Source organism: Odocoileus virginianus, chromosome 28 (assembly GCF_023699985.2).
Source record: "Odocoileus virginianus isolate 20LAN1187 ecotype Illinois chromosome 28, Ovbor_1.2, whole genome shotgun sequence".
Taxonomy (NCBI): Eukaryota; Metazoa; Chordata; class Mammalia; order Artiodactyla; family Cervidae; genus Odocoileus; species Odocoileus virginianus.
The window spans coordinates 37,161,118-37,179,011 of record NC_069701.1 but is presented as its reverse complement, the minus strand read 5'-3'; the positions used below and the strand labels follow the sequence as shown (position 1 = coordinate 37,179,011).

The 17,894-nt window shown below is 50.6% G+C and overlaps 1 protein-coding gene across 1 annotated transcript; it reads left to right on the top strand.

Annotated features, from left to right (window-relative positions):
• The first annotated feature begins 4,177 nt into the window (after positions 1-4,177).
• Positions 4,178-17,886, top strand: NAALADL1 (N-acetylated alpha-linked acidic dipeptidase like 1). The gene is made up of 18 exons (XM_020891800.2): positions 4,178-5,290; positions 5,376-5,548; positions 5,631-5,752; positions 6,147-6,269; positions 11,248-11,531; positions 11,636-11,740; positions 12,767-12,852; positions 12,993-13,112; positions 15,043-15,128; positions 15,211-15,274; positions 15,360-15,427; positions 15,669-15,760; positions 15,856-15,946; positions 16,684-16,765; positions 16,849-17,019; positions 17,094-17,181; positions 17,292-17,384; positions 17,700-17,886. Exons 1-18 carry the CDS (start codon positions 5,091-5,093, stop codon positions 17,884-17,886), a joined length of 2,235 nt encoding a protein of 744 aa, XP_020747459.2. The 5' UTR covers positions 4,178-5,090.
• The last annotated feature ends 8 nt before the right edge of the window (positions 17,887-17,894 follow it).

Below are 17,894 nucleotides of genomic sequence, written 5' to 3'. Positions count from 1 at the left end.
AGCCTGGTAGGCTGTCATCTTTGGGGTCGCACAGAGTCGGACACGACTGAAGTGACTTAGCAGCGGCAGCAGCGATTGGGGGCTACTCCTATCTGCGATATGCGGGCTTCTCATTGAGGTGGCTTCTCTTGTTGTGGAGCCCGTGGGCCCAGCAGTTGCGGTTCCTGGGCTCTGGAGCACAGGTTCAATAGTTGTGGTGCATCGGCTTAATTGCCCTGCAGCATGTGGGATCTTCCTGGACCAGGGATCAAATCTAAGTGTGCTGCATTAGCAGGCAGATTCTTTACCACTGAGTCGCCAGGGAAGCCCACGTGCCCACATTTTGTATCTCTGTGGTTGCTCTGGACACCCCTTAAATATCAGACAGCTGAGTATGAATGCCCAGGGAGGAGGAGCTGAGCTCATTTTGGTCAGGTTTTCATCCATTCTACAAGTATTTGTTGAGTGCCTCCTATGTGCCTGGCACTGCTCTGGGCTCTGGCAATTCAGCAGTGAATAAAACAAAGATCGGGCCCTAGCAGAACTTACATTCTAGAAGGGGAGATAAGGGATAATTAATATCAGGACAGTGATGGATGCAACAGAGAAAAATGAAGCGGGAGAAGGGAGGGAAAGCCTGAGAGGCAAAGTAACACAATTTAAAGAGAGTGGCAGTCTATGGAAAACAGTGTGGAGATTTCTTAAAAATCTGGAAATAGAACTGCCATATGACCCAGCAATCCCACTTCTGGGCATACACACCAAGGAAACCAGATCTGAAAGAGACACGTGCACCCCAATGTTCATCGCAGCACTGTTTATAATAGCCAGGACATGGAAGCAACCCAGATGCCCATCAGCAGACAAATGGATGAGGAAGCTGTGGTACATATACACCATGGAATATTACTCAGCCATTACAAAGAATTCATTTGAATCAGTTCTAATGAGATGGATGAAACTGGAGCCCATTATACAGAGCGAAGTAAGCCAGAAAGATAAAGACCATTACAGTATACTAACACATATATATGGAATTTAGAAAGATGGTAACGATAACCCTATATGCAAAACAGAAAAAGAGACTCAGATGTATAGAACAGACTTGTGGACTCTGGGAGAAGGCGAGGGTGGGATGTTTCAAGAGAACAGCATTGAAACATGTATATTGTCTAGGGTGAAACAGATAACCAGCCCAGGTTGGGTACATGAGACAAGTGCTCGGGCCTGGTGCACCGGGAAGACCCAGAGGGATCGGGTGGAGAGGGAGGTGGGAGGGGGGACTGGGATGGGGAATACATGTAAATCCATGGCTAATTCATTTCAATGTATAACAAAAGCTACTGTAATGATGTAAAGTAATTAGCCTCCAACTAATAAAAATAAATGGAAAAAAAATTAAATAAATAAATAAATAAATAAAGAGAGTGGCAGGAAGATCTCGTACAGAAGTGACATTTGAGCAGAGATGTAGGGGACCTGAGGGAGGGACCACAGTACAGCCTAGGAAATGGGTGTAGCTGGGGAAGCTATCCAAGGCGGAACCCTGGTCGTCTGACACTAAGAGGGCAGGAGATGAAGAGGACCCAGCAAAGGAGACTGGAAAGGAAGAAGGAAACCGGGTGAGTGAGATGTCCTGGGAGCCAAGTGACCAAAGCGCAGAAAGACGACGGGTGATCGTCTGTGAGCAGCACTGCTGCGGTTCAAGTAAGAAAAGAGGACAGAACTGACCAGTGCATTGAGCAACATAGAGCAAAGTGGACCTTTTCAAGAGCAATTTTAGTGGAATAAAGCCTAAATGGAGTGGCCTCAAGAAAGAATGGGGGGGGGGGGGAACTTCCCTGGTGGTCCGGTGGCTAAGACTCCTCGCTCCCAATGCAGAGGGCCTGGGTTCAATCTCTGGTCAGGAGAGTAGACCTCACCCACCACAACTAAAGATCCCACATGCTGCAACAAAGATCAAATATCCCAAGTGCCACAACTAAGACCTAGCACAGCCAAATAAATAAATATCTAAAATGAAGAAGAAGAAGAATGGGAGGAGAGGAATTGGAGACGAGCATGGTCCACTCTTTCGAGTTTTTTTGTAAAAGGGGACAGAAAATGGGACAGTTACTAGCAAGTGGGATTGAGAGTTGTGTGGTTTTTTTTTTAAGATTGTGTTAAGCACCATAAACAGATGCTTTAGGTGGATGGAAGTGACCCAGTAAAGGCCAGGAGACTTGTGGAGCCACTTCCTTGAGCAGTGAGGGCAGGGTGGGTTTTGCCCAGGGTATAGGCTCCCTTGGATGGAGGTGTGGATCACACAAGGGGACATTCCTTCTGATTTTCTCAGTGAAATAGGAAACAGTCTTCAGCTGAGAGTAAGGGTTGAGAAGAATGTGTCATAAGCTTGAAAAGAGAGGACGGACTATGAAACCACTATCTAGGATGGGGGGAGGGACTGTGGACCGGGGAAGGATGGTAAGATTGCTGGGCAGTATTGAGGGCCTGCTTGAGGTCCCAGATCATAAACTTAAGGTGAGATGAATGAGGTCATCTGACTGTACAGGTACATTTGGGGTCAAGAGTAAAGGTGAAGTGTAGGCAGAGGAGTGGATGTAACCAGGTCAGGGATTTTTCCAGTGAATGTGACCAAAGCAGAGAGGATCAAGGTGGTGGAGAGGGTTTTCAAGAGACTCTGACTGGGTGAGGAAGAAGATAAGCACACTTGGAAGTTGAGAGGGAAAGGACAGGAGCCAGAACCAATGGACTGACAGTCCTGGAGGATCGAAGAACTCTCTGAGTCCGAGGGAAGGAAGGAGTGAGGTGGGAAGATAAGGAAATCAAGAGACTTCCCTGGCGGTCCAGCAGTTAAACACTCTTCCACTGCAGGGGTTGCGGGTTTGATCCTTGGTCAGGGAACTAACATCCCACATGCCAGGTGGTACGCCCCAAAAGTAAGACAAATAGGTGCAGATGAGTGGATGGACATAATCATTCACTAAAGGAAATCAAATGCATTAGCTTTCTGAAGGGATTTCCATCAATACCCACAGTCCCTCCAAAATATTCAGATAGGGGCCATACCATCCTCCCAGCCAAGATAGAGAAAGAAGATTGATCAAGTTAATGTCTGGTGCAGACAGCAGAGTTGATGTCAGTTGATTCCAACAACCTGAGCCGGAGTTCTCCAATGTCACCCACTCAGATGTCACACACTCTTGTCCAGGTGTCATGTCTGTGGCCTCACACTTTCCAGGATGGGGGTAGGGCAGGACCATGGGGTTTCCATCTCATGGTGTCATCACCACATCTGTTCCTTAATTATCAGTTGACCTTGGTGTCTGGCTGGCTGCCCGGTGGTAACTGTCCTCTCATGCCCTTGTAAAGGAATGTGTACACTCCCCACACTGATGGGCTACTGATAAGATCACATCCTGGGTGCTGATAATCATCTCTCCAATAACTGGCTTTTGGGGGCACCTCCCTGAAGTCCCTGATCACACTGTACCCCACCCCTAGTCCTGCCACGCTAATGTGCTAACACTCCTGACCAACAGCACGAGGGAGGTGGGCACCGTGGCACAGGTGAACGGGGCTGTAAGCAGTAGGAAGGGGGCTGCTCTGCTCTGAGAGGGTGCTGTGAAATCACACACACACACACACACACACACACACACACACACACACAGAGTCTACCTTGCCCAGCTCTCCTGGATCTCCAGGCATCTTTGGGCTGATCAATAGATTGCAGCCTGGCTGGACAGAATCCCAAGGCAGGATAAGCCATGGAGGGTGGAAGGAGTCACACTTGAGCCCCAGGGATCTTCCCAGCCCTTCCTGGCTCTCTTTGAAGTCAGAAAGAGGCTCAACACTTAGACTGAGTACTTGGTGGCTTCCTCTCCCTCTCCACCCATCCTCATCTCTATGGATGGCCTGCCCCTTGCCTTTTCTGCATGCTGAATACTATCTTATCATTGGAAGATCCCCTCAAATGTTCCCTTCTGGACAGAATTTGTCATTCATTCCACTGGAAGCACACTGGTCCTCCCCTCTATAGGGATGCTCACCACATGGTTGAACCCAAAGCCTGTCTGGTTCCTCTGCTGGACTTGAGTTCCTGGGCACTTTGGCTTCCCCAGAGCCTGGCATGGGTCTGGCATAGGGCTGAATAAATGAAAGATGCTGGCATTTAAGAGTGAAGGAATGAATAAATGAATGGATGGATGGAGGGGAGGGCAGAGGATGGGTGGATGGGAGAATGGGTGAACAAATTTTGGGGTGGGTGCATGAACAGATGGATGTATTTCTGATACAGGGGATGATGGAGGAGGAGGTCACCTTATCAAGAAAGTGTGGGCTTCCCCAGGTCTGTCCTCTAGAACAGTTTTCATTTTAAGAGTCCCACTTCCTTCTGTAAGCTCGGACCCCTACAGGATAGTTACAGAGAGTTCTTCTGGGTCTCTCTTCTTCCCTTAGCTCTAGGCTTAGCATTTTTAGGGGGTTTAGATGAGGCAGAAATGGCTAAAATATACTGAGTTCCCACTATGGGTCTAACACCAGGCTAGACATTTTTACAGATGTGGCCTTGTTTAATAAAAATAGCACCCCAGTTCTGTGAAATTGGTTCTATTATATTATCCCATTTTTACAGTGAAGAAAATGGGCTCAGAGACACTAAGTGAATTGTCTAAGGTCATACAGCTAATGTCTAGCAAAGGATGGGATTTGAATTTAAAACCTACTCAAGGAGCCAGGGCTGGATGGGCTAGAGATCAAGTGACACCGAGGAACCAGAGGCCGGGATGGCGGGCGGCAGGGCTGGCCCTGCTCTGAAGACAGGGGCTCTGAGTTCTAGTCCTGACCTGGCCTCTTTTACTGGCAGACAATGGGTGAGACTTTGCCCATCTCCAAGCCTCAGTGTCCACATGTGAATCTGCTGCCCCTCGGGAGTCTCTTCCAAGTGAATGTTGCAGAAATCGAGGTGGATGTAAGGAGCTTCCTTGGGATGTCCCATCCTTTCTCTGCCAGCTAGTGACCAAAGGGCAGGGCTGCACATTAGATAATGGTTAACTGGACCTGAGGCCCCATCTATAAGGCAGACACCGAGCTGGCCAAGATTCCACAGGATGCAGTGGGTGAAGGTACTGGGAGGGGTGGTGGGGGCTGCTGCCCTCTTGGGGCTGGGGATCATTGTGGGTCACTTTGCCATCCCCAAGGGGGCTGACTCGCCAGCCCCCAGTGCCTCAGCCTCCCAGGACCTGGACCTGAAGATCCTCGAGACGGTCATGGAACAGCTAGATGCCAACAGGATCCGGGAGAACCTTAGGTGAGAGGCCTGCCTTTGCGCCTCTCCCATGTGCCAGAGGCCTCTCCCTGACCCTGGACCCACCCCTCTCTCGCCCACCCTGCAGAGAACTCTCCAAGGAGCCGCATCTGGCCACCAGCCCCCGGGATGAGGCTCTGGTGCAGCTGCTGCTGCAGCGCTGGCAAGACCCGGAGTCAGGCCTGGACTCAGCCAGGACCACTGAGTACGAAGTGCTGCTGTCCTTCCCCAGCAAGGAGCAGCCCAACCGTGTGGATGTGGGTGAGTTCCGGCTCTGGCTCCGGGATGCCTGGGGGCTGGGCCAGCTGCCGGTTCTCACCCCAACACCGCCCTCTCTCGACAGTGAACTCCACTGGGGCCGTCCTCTTCTCCTGCCGACAGAGTGAGGAGAACGTGACCGGGGAGCAGGGGGGCCCCGATGTGGTGCCGCCCTATGCTGCCTATGCTCCTCCTGGAACCCCACAGGTGGGCCTGGGATACCCCCTCCCCACTGCCGTGGCCCAACTCCCCCTTGTTCCCACTTCAGCTGCTCCCATCCTGACCCCACGGGCTGTTGAAGCAAAGTGCCTCAACTGGAGCTCAGCCCCCTACCCAGAATTTACTCGCTTCCACTCTGCATTACTACTCCTTTTGCCCATCACTTAGTCATTCAACAAACACTAACAGGCCCTGCTCCAGGCCTGGCCTGTTACAGAGTACCTGGACACAGAGCACAGAGAAAACCAGGTGTGACTTGGTCTTGGGGAGCTGAGCAGCTCTGGGTGAGGTCGGGGGATGGGATCTAAATCCTTCATCCTGCCATTCAGCCTTTCCCTCTCTTTCCTGGGCCTGGCTCTAAGTCACCTTCTGTTGGGAATAGGGCCCCCTCGTCTACGCCAACCAGGGCTCGGAAGAAGACTTCAAGAAACTACAGAAAGAGGAAGTCAAACTCCAAGACAGCATCGTCTTGACCCGCTATGGGGGTGTAGGGCGTGGGGCTAAGGTAAGCAGCAGCCCCCAGTGCAAGGGGCTGGGTGGGGAGAGGGGCCGGCAATGGACAGGAGGAATGAGGGGAAGGGGATGGGCGGTGCTGAGTGGAGCACCAAGTCCTGGGCTTGGGGCCGAAGGGGCTGCTGATTCCTCCTTCCACCCATGATGGATGGTATGGGACTCCGCCCACCCAGGTTCTAGTCCATGGGTAGGCCCAAAGAATACTTATGTGCTATGTAACCATGGGTGCCTCCCCCAACATCCCTGAGCCCTGGGAAATAAAGGAATTGGGCAACATTTTCAGCTTTCATATTCTGGAAGTCGAAGTCCTCCTGTGAAGTAGTTCTCCTAAATATCTGACTTAAATCCCTCCTGTTGTCCCCTCCCACCCACCAAGTTGCTTCTTTTCCATACAGAATTTTGATGGAGGATTCCATGCCTATTGCTATTTATTGTTATTTTATTTATTTATTTTATTTTTAGCTGCACTGGGTCATGGTTGCTTGATGCGGGCCTTCTCTAGTTGCGGCAGCAGGGTGGGAGGCTATTCTTCATTGCGGTGCATGTGGCTTCTCCTGTTGTCTAGCACCAGCCACAGGGCACTCGAGCCTCAGTGGTTTTGATGCACAGGCTCCACAGTCATGGCTCGAGGGCTTACTTGCCCTGCTGCACGTGGAATCTTCCAGACCAGGGTTTGAACCTGTGTCCCCTGCATTGCAAGGCAGATTCTTAACCACTGGACTACTAGGGAAGCCCTGTCTATGCTTTTTAAATGTTTATTTACTTACTTATTTTAAATTTAAAAAGGTATAGCACAAGAGATGGGACTAGGGAATTAGTGTTTAGTGGGTTAAGAACTTCAAATTTGCAAAATGAAGAGAGTTCTGGAGATAAATGGAGGTGATGGTAGCACAATAATAGGAATGTGCTTAATGCCACTGAACTGTACTCCTTTTTTTTTTTTTTTTTTTTGGTATTTATTTATTTGGCTTTCCTGGGTCCTAGTTGTGGCACTTGATACTCTTCAGCTGCAGAATGCGAACTCAGTTGTGGCATGTGGGATCTAGTCCCTGAACTGTACACTTAGATACTAAATTTTATGTTATGTGTATTCATCAGTTTTTTTTAACACAGTTTTTTCTACAATAGTAAAACATATTTATCAGTTTTCACAATCAATAGCTAGACAAAAATAAAAGATTATAATTGCAAGCCATATTGAGAATATGTTAACATAACAATATAAAATAATTACATACAATTTGGGGTGTCAAGCAGAGTGATGTAGTAAGTGGAAGTGCATACATGCACATGTTTTCAACCACCCAGCCAGTCTATGTCTCTTGGTTGGTACATTTAATCCATTTACATTTATTACTGATATGTATGATCCTATTACCATTTTCTTAGTTGTCTTGGGTTTATTTTCTGTAGATCTTTTCTAGTCTCTTGTGTCTCCTGCCTAGAGAAGTTTCTTTAGCATTTGTTGTAAAGCTGGTGTGGTGGTGCTGAATTCTCTTAACTGTTGCTTGTCTGGAAAGCTTTTGATTTCTCCATCAATCTGACTGAGAGTTTTGCTGGGTATAGTATTCTTGGCTGTAGGTTTTCCCCTTTCACCACTTTAAATTTATCATGCCATTCCCTTCTGGCTTGTAGAGTTTCTGTTGAGAAATCAACTGATGATAACCTGACGGGAGTTCCCATGTATGTTGTCATTTTTCCCTTGTTGCTTTTTTAAAAAATACATAACATTTATTTATTTGGCTGCCCCCGGGTCTTAGTTGCAGCACATGAGATCTTCAGTCTTCATTGCGGTAAATGGGATCTTTAGTTGTGGTATGCGAACTCTTAGCTGTGGCATGTGGGATCTTTGTTTCCTGACCGTGGATCTAACCTGGGCCCTCTGCCTTGGGAGCAAGGGGTCCTAGCCCCTGAACCACCAAGAAGTCCCTCCCTTGTTGCTTTTAATATTTTATCTTTGTCTTTAATTTTTTGTCAGTTTGATTACTATGTGCTTTAGTGTGTTCCTCCTTGGATTTATCCTGCCTGGGACTCTCTGTGCTTCCTAGACTTGGTTGACTATTTCCTTTCCTATGTTAGGGAAAGTTTTCAGCTATTATCTCTTCAAATATTTTCTCAGGTCTTTTCTCTCTTTCTTCTTTTTCTGGGACCCCTATAATACAATTGTTGGTGCATTTAATGTCGTCCCAGAGGTCTCTTAGGCTGTATTCTTCTTTTTTTTTTAATTCTCTTTTCTATATTCTATTCTGCAGCAGTGATTTCCACCATTCTATCCTCCAGGTCATTTATCTGTTCTTCTGCCTCAATTATTCTGCTATTGATTCTTTCTAGTGTATTATTCATCTCTGTTTCTTTGTTCTTTAGTTCTTCTAGGTCTTTAGTAAACATTTCTTGCACCTTCTCCATTATTTTCCCAAGATCCTGGATCATCTTCACTATCATTATTCTGAATTCTTTTTCTGAAAGGTTACCTAACTCCACTTAATTTAATTGTTTTTCTAGAGCTTTATCTTGTCCCTTCATCTGGGATGTAACTTTCTGTTTTTTCATCCTGATTAACTTTCTGTAATGTGGTTTTTGTTCTAGCCAATTGTGGTTCTTCTAGTTTCTTTTGTCTGCCCTCTGATGGGCTAAGAGTTTTGTGTAAGCTTCCTTATGAGAGGGACTGAGTCTTGCTCTGGCGGGTAGGGCTGTGCTCAGTAAAGCTTTAATCCAATTATCTGCTGATTGGTGGGGTTGCACTCCCTCCCTCTTAGTTGTTTTGCCTAAGAGGACCTAGCCCTGGAGCCTATAGGCTCTATGATAGGGTTAATGGCAACCTCCAAGACAGCTTATATGAAGGGGGGCCTTCCAGGGGTGCTACTGCCAGTGCCCCCATCCCTGTGGTGAGCCCCTGCTGACCCACGCCTCCACTGGAGACCCTGCAATGCTAGCAAGTAGTTTTGGTTCAGTCTCCCGTGGGGTCACTACTCCTTTCCTCTGGGTCTCGGTGCCCACAAGATTTTGTTTGTGCCTTCCAAGACTGGAGTCTGTTTTGCCCAGTCCTGTGGAACTCCTGTAATCAAATCCCACTGGCCTTCAAGGTCAGATTCCCTGAGGGTTTCCAGTCCCTTTGTCAGATCCCCAGGCTGGGAAGCCTGAGCTGGGGCTCAGAACCTTCACATTCACAACAGTGGGAGAACTTCTTTGGTATATTGTTCTCCAGTTTGTGGGTCACCCACAAGGCAGGTATGGGCTTTGATTTAGTCATGATTGTGCCCCTCCTACCCTCTCACTACAGCATCTTCTTTGTCTTTGGAAGCAGGGTATCTGTTTTTGATGGGTTCCAGTGTCTTCCTGTTGATGGTTGTTCAACAGATAATTGTAATTTTGGTGCTCTTGTGGGAGGAGATGAGTGCATATCCTTCTACTTCACCATCTTGAACTGGAAGCCCTCTTATCACAATTTTAAAAGTAAAAATACATACATACATACATAAAAGAAGTGCTCTGGATAAGAGCTGGTGGGGAAAAAAAAAGAAAGGAAAGGGGAACAGGTGTGGTAAAATGATACAGACAATGAAACTCAGTTTTTTTTTTAAAGTATAGAATGAAAAAAAGTTTCCTCATAATGCCACCCTCCAAAGAGGTAGCTTTGTTTGTTTGTTTATGGAATGTGATCCAGAGTTTCCTTGGGAAGAAGAACATATGAAGGTATATTCTCATTTCTTTCTCTTTTTTAATATAAAAGTAGCATACAATACCCACTGTTCTGAACTGTGCTCTTTTCATCTTAATATATCTTGGAGGAAATTCCCTGATGGTCCAGCAGTCAGGACTCCTTGCTTCCACTGCAGGGGGCCCGAGTTACATCCCTGGTCGAGAAACCAAGATCCCAAAAGCCACTCAGCCTGGCAAAAAAAAAAACAAAACCAACTCCCAACCAACCAACCAAACAAAAAGTCATTCTGGGGATCATTCTCAAGTGGTGCATAAACTCTATCCTTGATCTTCTTTTTTTTAATGTACTGTTTTGTTTTCATTGACTTAAAATATACGTAACATGAACTTGACCACGTTAACCATTCTTTAATGGGTCTTCGCTGCTGTGAGGCCTTTTCTCTGGTTGCAGCGAGCACGGCTTCTCATTACAGTAGCTTCTCTTATCGCAGCTCCCGGGCTTTAGGGCACAGGCTCAACAGATGCGGCACACTGGCTTAGTTTCTCCGAGGCATGCGGGATCTTCCTAGATCAAGGATTGAACCCGTGTCCCCTGCTTTGGCAGGCAGATTCTTTACCACTGAGCCACTGGGACAGCCCGGTGAACTGTTTTTTAAATGTATGTTGCGACTGCATTAAGAACATTCACAATGTTGTGCAGCCATCACTAAGACCCATTTCCAGACTGCTTTCATGGTTCCAAGTGAAACTCTGTACCCATTTAACACCCTTATTCTCCCTCTGCAGCCCCGAGTAACCTCTATTTGACTTCCTTGGCCTATTCTAGGTACCTCACGTAAGAGGAATCATGCAATATTTGTCTTTTTGTGTCTGGTTTACTTCACTTAGCAGAATGTTTTGAGGTTCATTGATGTATCAGAACTTCACTCCTTTTTAAGACTGAGTAATTTACATTTGCATCCTATATACTAGGTTTTGCTTATCTGTATATCAATGATGGACAGTTGAGTTGTTTCTACCTTTTGGCTACTATGAATAGTGCTTACTCCTTCCTTTATACAGCTGCATGTTACTCCACTGTAGGGTACCTCAGTTTGATTGCCCCACTGAGGCGCCATTGCCTACATTCAACAGTCTTCTGCTGCCTCAAGCAGCACTGCAACAAATGACTTGTGTGAGAGTCATCTTGCTGGTAGGAAGACAGACCTGTCCTGGCTTCCACAGTGATGAAGGGAAGAAGAGGAGCAATGTGAGATGTGCCCCCTTTTCACCGCCCTTCCCTAAACACAGCTTCCTCTGGCTTCCTGCAGGCTGTGAATGCTGCCAAATACGGGGTGGCTGGAGTGCTAGTGTACACGGACCCCAAAGACATCAACGACGGGAAGAGCTTGCCGAACGAGACCTTCCCACACTCCTGGTGCCTGCCTCCCTCGGGCGTGGAGCGAGGCTCCTACTTCGAGTATTTTGGGGATCCCTTGACTCCTTACCTTCCAGCTACGCCTTCCTCCTTCCGCCTAAACTCTGACAATGCCTCTGGATTTCCCCCAATTCCCATTCAACCCATTGGCTTCGAGGACGCACAAGTCCTTCTCTGGTGAGCTTGTGCCCTGGGGTCTCCTGCCCACTCTCCAGTGGTGGCCCCCCGACTTCAACCCCCACGTCCATATTTGCTCTGAAGGGCCTCCCCCTCCTCCCCAGTAACCTTGGAGGAAAGTTAGCACCGGCTGACTGGCAGGGAGGACTGGGCTGTGACTACAATTTGGGGCCAGGCTTCCGGTCGAATGGTATCTTCCCAGAAGACGGGTAAGATAGAGCCCCCTCCTCCCCCAACTCTCCCCTTCTCTTCCCTTGTTATGCTTTCTTTTTTTTAAAAAAAATTATGTATTAATTTGTTTATTTTTGGCCGTGCTGGGTCTTCGCTGATGCACGTAGGCTTTCTCTCACTGCGGCAATCAGGGGCTGCTCTCCAGTTGTGGCGGGCCGGCTTCTCATTGTGGTGGCTTCTCTTGTTGCCAAGCACAGGCTTCAGGCATGTGGGCTTTAGTAGATGTGGGCTCAGTAGTTGTGGCTCACAGATTCAGCTGCTCCACGGCACATGGCATCTTCCTGGACCAGGGATCAAATCGGTCTCCCTTGCATTGCAAAGAGGATTTTTGACCACTGGACCACCAGGGAAGTCGGTTATGCTTCCCTGACCCTGGGTTTCCTCTGCTCACTTCGAGGCCTGGCCTTTCCCTTTCTCCTCTCTCCCAACCGCTCCTTGATTCCAAAATACCTGTCTTGTCCTGGGGAAGCCTGTGAATTAGTTGTGTGCCCGAAAAGTCTCTGTGGAGTCCCCCGACCTCACCTTGGACCTCCGTTCTCCAGCCACCCCCTCTTTGGAAAATACCAAGCTCCTTCCCAAATCAGGACTTGCTGTTCCGGCTGATGGAACACCCTTCCCCAGGCTCTGCCATTCCTGGCCTGCCCTAACAGCCCACCTGCCACCAGGCACCTTGTCAGTGTCCCCCCAAGCTCCTTCACTGCCTGCAGTTGCTCACTTCCTTGGGGTCTGGATGCTCCAGGAGAAGGAGATCCCACGAGGGTGGGGTCCACATCTGTCTCAGCCATTGCCCAGAGCTGGTACGATGCTGACATACACTGAGTATCCAGTAACCGAGTGAGTACGAAGGAGAATTGGAGTCAGAAGAGCTGGGCTCTAGCCTCGCTGTCTCTCCTGGTATTTCCAAGCAGGTGACTTTGCCAGGTTCCTTTCTGACTCTGGGCCTCAGGTTTTCCTGCATTTTGGAGGGGGCAGTGAGTGGTGCCAAGACTCCTGTCCCCCTCCAGCCAGGTGAACGTGAGTGTCCACAACCGCCTGGAGCTGCGGAACTCCTCCAATGTCCTGGGGATCATCCGCGGGGCTGTGGAGCCAGGTGAGTGCCTCCTCACGGCTCCCCGCGCCCCCAGGACCCCGCCCAACCCTGGGCGCCGCTGACCACGCCCCCTCGGCCCCGCCTGGCTGCCCCGCCCACCGTTGCACCTCTGAGGTTTCTGACTCTGCTCCTCCTGCCAGATCGCTACGTGCTATATGGAAACCACCGGGACAGCTGGGTTCACGGGGCCGTAGACCCCAGCACTGGTACTGCAGTCCTTCTGGAGCTCTCCCGAGTCCTGGGGACTCTGCTGAAGAAGGGTGAGCGGGCCGCCCTGCCCCGGTCCAGGGACTCGCTCCCCAAGAGGGCACCTAAAGCCAGTCCTCCCTGAATTTTGGACGCTGACACCCCCTCCACTCCCGCATTCGCCTGTGCCCACTTGTGCCAGGCCTAAGGGCCCTGGGGGCAGACATGCATGACACTAGCCCTGGCCTCGCTCAAGCAGCCCAGTGTGGTACAGGGAACTCTTGCAAAACCTTCTGAGGGTCTTCTGCACCCCTCCAGTGAAGTGAAATCAGGTGTGGTCGCGAGCAAGGCCGTGCCCAGGCTCTGCCCTCGAGGGGTCTCAGCTTGGTTGAGGCAGGGAGACAGTCGTTGACTCCACAAACACTTCAGCCATGCCTACTGTGTGCCAGGCCAGCTCTAGGCACTGGATGTCCCCCAGAGAGCCCCAGAATTCTGACTGTAATGACAACTGTGAAACGTCCTATTAGGGAAAATATCTACCGGGCTTTCCAGGTGGAAGCCAGTGCTCAGGGAGGTGGCAGTTCCAGGTGGGCATGGGGATCCAGGTGGAAAAGAATGGCTGGACCAGGTGGCAGAGCTGTGTATTTCCTAAAAATAGGGACATTTTCTTTCATAACCACGCTACAATGATCAGAATCAGAAAATTAAAAAATTTTCCAATTGTCCCAATAAGTTTCAAAAATTATTTGTTTATATTTTGGCTGCTCTGGGTCTTCACTGTCCCTCAAGGGCTTTCTCTGGTTGTAACGTGCAGGCTTCTCTTGTGCAGCACAGGGCTTAGTTACAGCGAGGCATGTGAGATCTTAGTTCCCCGGCCAGAGATCAAATTTGTGTCCCCTGGAAGATGGATTCTTAACCACTGGACCACCAGGGAAGTCCCTCCGATAACATTTAGAGCAAAAGAATGTTCTGGTCCAAGAGTCAATCCAGGAGCACAGGTTGCATGTAGTAATTGCATGGGTCATCTGTAATTGTTTCTTAGCTGCTCTTTCTTTCCTGATCCTGATATTTAGTTTGTTGACTGTCCCTCAGTTTCGGTTTGTCGGATTAGATTCCGCTTATGCATTTTGGGCAGAAAAAAGTGTGGGAACTTTCCATTGCAAGCATGTAATCATTTTATACTTAAAATTGTTTTGATTTAAAACAAAAAGATGAGAAATGATCAAAGGGGACTGAGTTGCAGCCAGAGACGGGAGTACAGCCCAGAGCACACAGTGCCACGGAGGGTGAGGGGAGTCTGAAGGAGCTGAGGGGCAAGCAAGGACTCCGAGGCTTCCGGGAGGGGACTGAGGACTGTGGCCAGAGCAGTGAGGGCGTGAGACTGGAGATGGGAGCCAGCTTGCAGGAGGCTATGAGAGCGATGTGGGGCATTGGTTAAGCCCCTGGACTCTGGAGCCAGACCCTGAATTTGAACTCTGGCTCTGCTGCCTACCAGCTGTGTAACCCTGGGCAAGTCATTAAACCTCTCTGTGGCTCCATTTCATTAATGGAGACAATGAGAGTCTGTCTCTCAAGACCTTCTTGTGAGGACTGGCTCAATATGGGTAATGCTCTAAGGCCACTGTGAGTGTTTCATCACTAAATGAGTAGGAGTAGGGGCCAGTTTTGCGAAGATGCCAGCGAGAGAGTTAGGGGATCTCCAATCATCACATCCAGAGAGAAGAGAGGGGCAGGGCATTCTGGCAGAACGGACCGACGCACTGAAGGAGATTGGTGTGTGTGTGCGGGGGCAAAGTTGGGGGTGTCACAGCAGAGGAGAGGCCCTGGCAAAAAGAGGGTGGAGCCTCAACGAAGGTTTGGCCCAGGAGGTGCCAAGACCTACCTCCAATCGCCAGCTGCCCTGTGGGTTCCAGCCCTCCCTCCCCTCCACATGCCCAACCTTCCCCCTAAGCCACCCCGAGATCTGGGGGATCTTGCCCTCCAGCACTTTATCCCCCTCCCCAGGCACCTGGCGTCCCCGCAGATCAATCGTGTTTGCGAGCTGGGGGGCAGAGGAGTTTGGGCTCATCGGCTCCACAGAATTCACGGAGGTGAGTGAGCCCCGCAGCCGGGCGCTCGAGGGTATTCCCGGGGCGGGCCACGCGAAGCTGACGTGGTCGCGTCTACCTGCAGGAGTTCTTCAGCAAGCTGCAGGAGCGTGCTGTGGCCTACATCAACGTGGACATCTCGGTGTTTGGTACGAGGGGCGGCGGGGCTGACTCGGGGAGCGGGGACACAAAAGGGTGGGGCCCGAGTAGAGTCTTCCTTGTATCCCCTCACAGCCAATGCCACCCTGAGGGTGCAGGGCACGCCCCCGATCCAAAGCGTCGTCTTCTCCGCTGCCAAACAGGTGGAAAGGGAAGGGGCTGGGAGTGGGGCGGGAGGAGGCGTGTCGGGGGCGGGGCTACACGGGGTAGGCGGAGCTGATACTTCGGAGAGGGGCTGAGGGTGGGACTGAGGCTGCGGGGAGGGCCTTGTAGGACCTGCAGGATTCTGCAAGGGCTGGAGACCGTGGTGGGTGGCGCGGAGGACCTGCCTGGTTGTCGGACCTGGGGTGGGGCCAGCCGCAGACTAGATTCCCCTCCACTCAGATCTCCGCACCGGGCTCCAGCGGTCTCAGCATCTATGATAATTGGATCCGATATTACAACCGTAGCAGCTCCGTGTACGGCCTGGTCCCCAGGTGAGCCCAGAGCCGGGATGGGGACCCCTGGACCTCAGGGGACCCCTGGACCCCAGGCTCAGCGCCCTGCAGCCTAACCATATTCCTTCCCATAGTGTGGGGACTCTGGGCGCTGGCAGCGACTATGCCCCCTTCATACACTTCCTGGGCATCTCCTCCATGGACATCGCCTACACCTATGACCGGGTAAGTGGGCACCCCTTAGTCCCCAGCCCGGGACTTTGCTCCACTAGCCCCCTCCTCTCCCTCAGGCTGCTCCTGTGCAACTGAATCCATCACTCAGTAGTCGTGCTACCTCAACCAAGTTTCTTTACCTCTCTTGAGCATGTTCATCCTCATCTATGTTATTTTACCAAATTTAAGACACCACTGAGTATAAGATGCACTGTTGTGATACGCATTATTTTGGGGGGGGGAATACACGGTCAGTTGATTGCAGGGTGACATTGACTGTAAGAAGCATCCTAATTTCAGAGATCTTAAAATGTGAAAAAACGTTTGTCTCAGAATAGATTAAAAAACAGTATAAAACAGGTGATTTGAGGGTAAAATGAGGTAAGGGCTGCAGAGTGCCAGCCTGTCTCCCTGTTTGATGCTCCAAAATACCCTTTCTCCCCTCCATGGCCACTCCGCTCCTGAGTGGTGGAGCTGGGATTTGAATCCTCCTGACTGCAAAGCCTCAGGTTCTTCTCCTTCATGTGAAATGGGAAACTGGCACCTGACCCAGCTCTGCCACTTAGTAGTTGTGTGATGTCAGGAAGGCTACTTAACCTCTCTGAGCCCATTTCTTCCTCTGTAAAGTGGGAACCCTAGAACCTGCCTCACAGGTGTGGTGACAACTGACTTGAGATAATGGCTCTACATTGAACTCCTCCTTCCACTTCTCATCCCAAGCTTGTCACCCGTGGGTCTTGTTTCCTCAGAGCAAGACCTCAGCCCGGATCTACCCCACCTACCACACAGCCTTTGACACATTTGATTACGTGGACAAGTTTTTGGACCCTGGTGAGGAAGGGGGCAAGGGATCTCCTGCAGCGGGAGGAGGCGGGGCTGAAGGCTGAGCCCGGCCTCGTCGCCCTCCCTGCCAGGTTTCAGCAGCCATCAGGCCGTGGCCCGGACCGCGGGAAGCGTGCTTCTCCGGCTCAGTGACAGCCTCTTCCTGCCTCTTAACGTCAGTGACTACAGTGAGACCCTCCGCAGCTTCCTGCAGGCTGCCGAGAACCTCCGGGCCCTATTGGAGCAGCATAACATCAGCTTCGGTACGGAGACCCCGATATCAAGGCATGGGGAGCCTTGCGCCCCCAGGGCTAAGATGCTGGCTGTTCTCCCACAGGACCCTTGGTGACCGCAGTGGAGACGTTTGAGGGGGCAGCCACGTCATTCAACCAACGCATAGCAACACTGCGGGAGGGCACCCCCGAGTAAGCAAGGGTTGCAAGCAGGTGTCTGGGAGGGCAGCATCCAGGGCAGGATGCAGGCTGGCAGCTGGGCTGCTGGCTGTAGGGTGACCAGAGGGTCCTGTCACCCTCAGTCCTCTGCAGGTGCGGATGATCAATGACCAGCTGATGCTCTTGGAACGGACTTTCCTGAACTCACAAGCCTTCCCAGAAGAACGCTACTACAGGTGAGCCTGTCCAAAGCTCTTGGGAGGTGTGGTGAAATGAGGCTGGGCAGTGGGTACCCACCCGAAGGAGCAGAATGTCACTTTTGCTGGCCTTTAGAGCACCACCCAGTCCCTTGAGATGGCTGGGGAGTCAGGCTCAAAGAGTGGGGGAGGCAAATCAGTTAAGGTCACCCTGGGACTAGAGCCTACATCTCCTCCCACTACCAGAAGAGAGGTGCTTTTGTCCCTAGCTGTATACAGGAGCTGTTGCAGGCTGAAGCTCTGCTCATTCTTGGCCCCTGCATGACCTTGTCCCTCCCCCATTTCTCCCTTCAGCCATGTGCTCTGGGCACCCCGCACCGGCTCTGTGGCCACATTCCCCGGCCTGTCCAATGCCTATTCCCAGGCCGAGAACACAGGCCATGAACCTGCAGCCTGGGCTGAGGTGCAGAGACAGCTCAGCATCGTGGTGGCAGCCCTGGAGGGCGCAGCAGCCACCCTGAGGCCCGTGGCTGACCTCTGACCCCACCC

Bases quoted from the DNA above. Each gene is read 5' to 3' on its own strand.
- NAALADL1 (XM_020891800.2), top strand. From the start codon at position 5,091: ATGCAGTGGGTGAAGGTACTGGGAGGGGTGGTGGGGGCTGCTGCCCTC. The intron at 13,113-15,042 runs GTGAGCGGGCCG...CCCCCTCCCCAG, and splicing joins GGGGACTCTGCTGAAGAAGG to GCACCTGGCGTCCCCGCAGA. The intron at 15,275-15,359 runs GTACGAGGGGCG...ATCCCCTCACAG, and splicing joins CGTGGACATCTCGGTGTTTG to CCAATGCCACCCTGAGGGTG.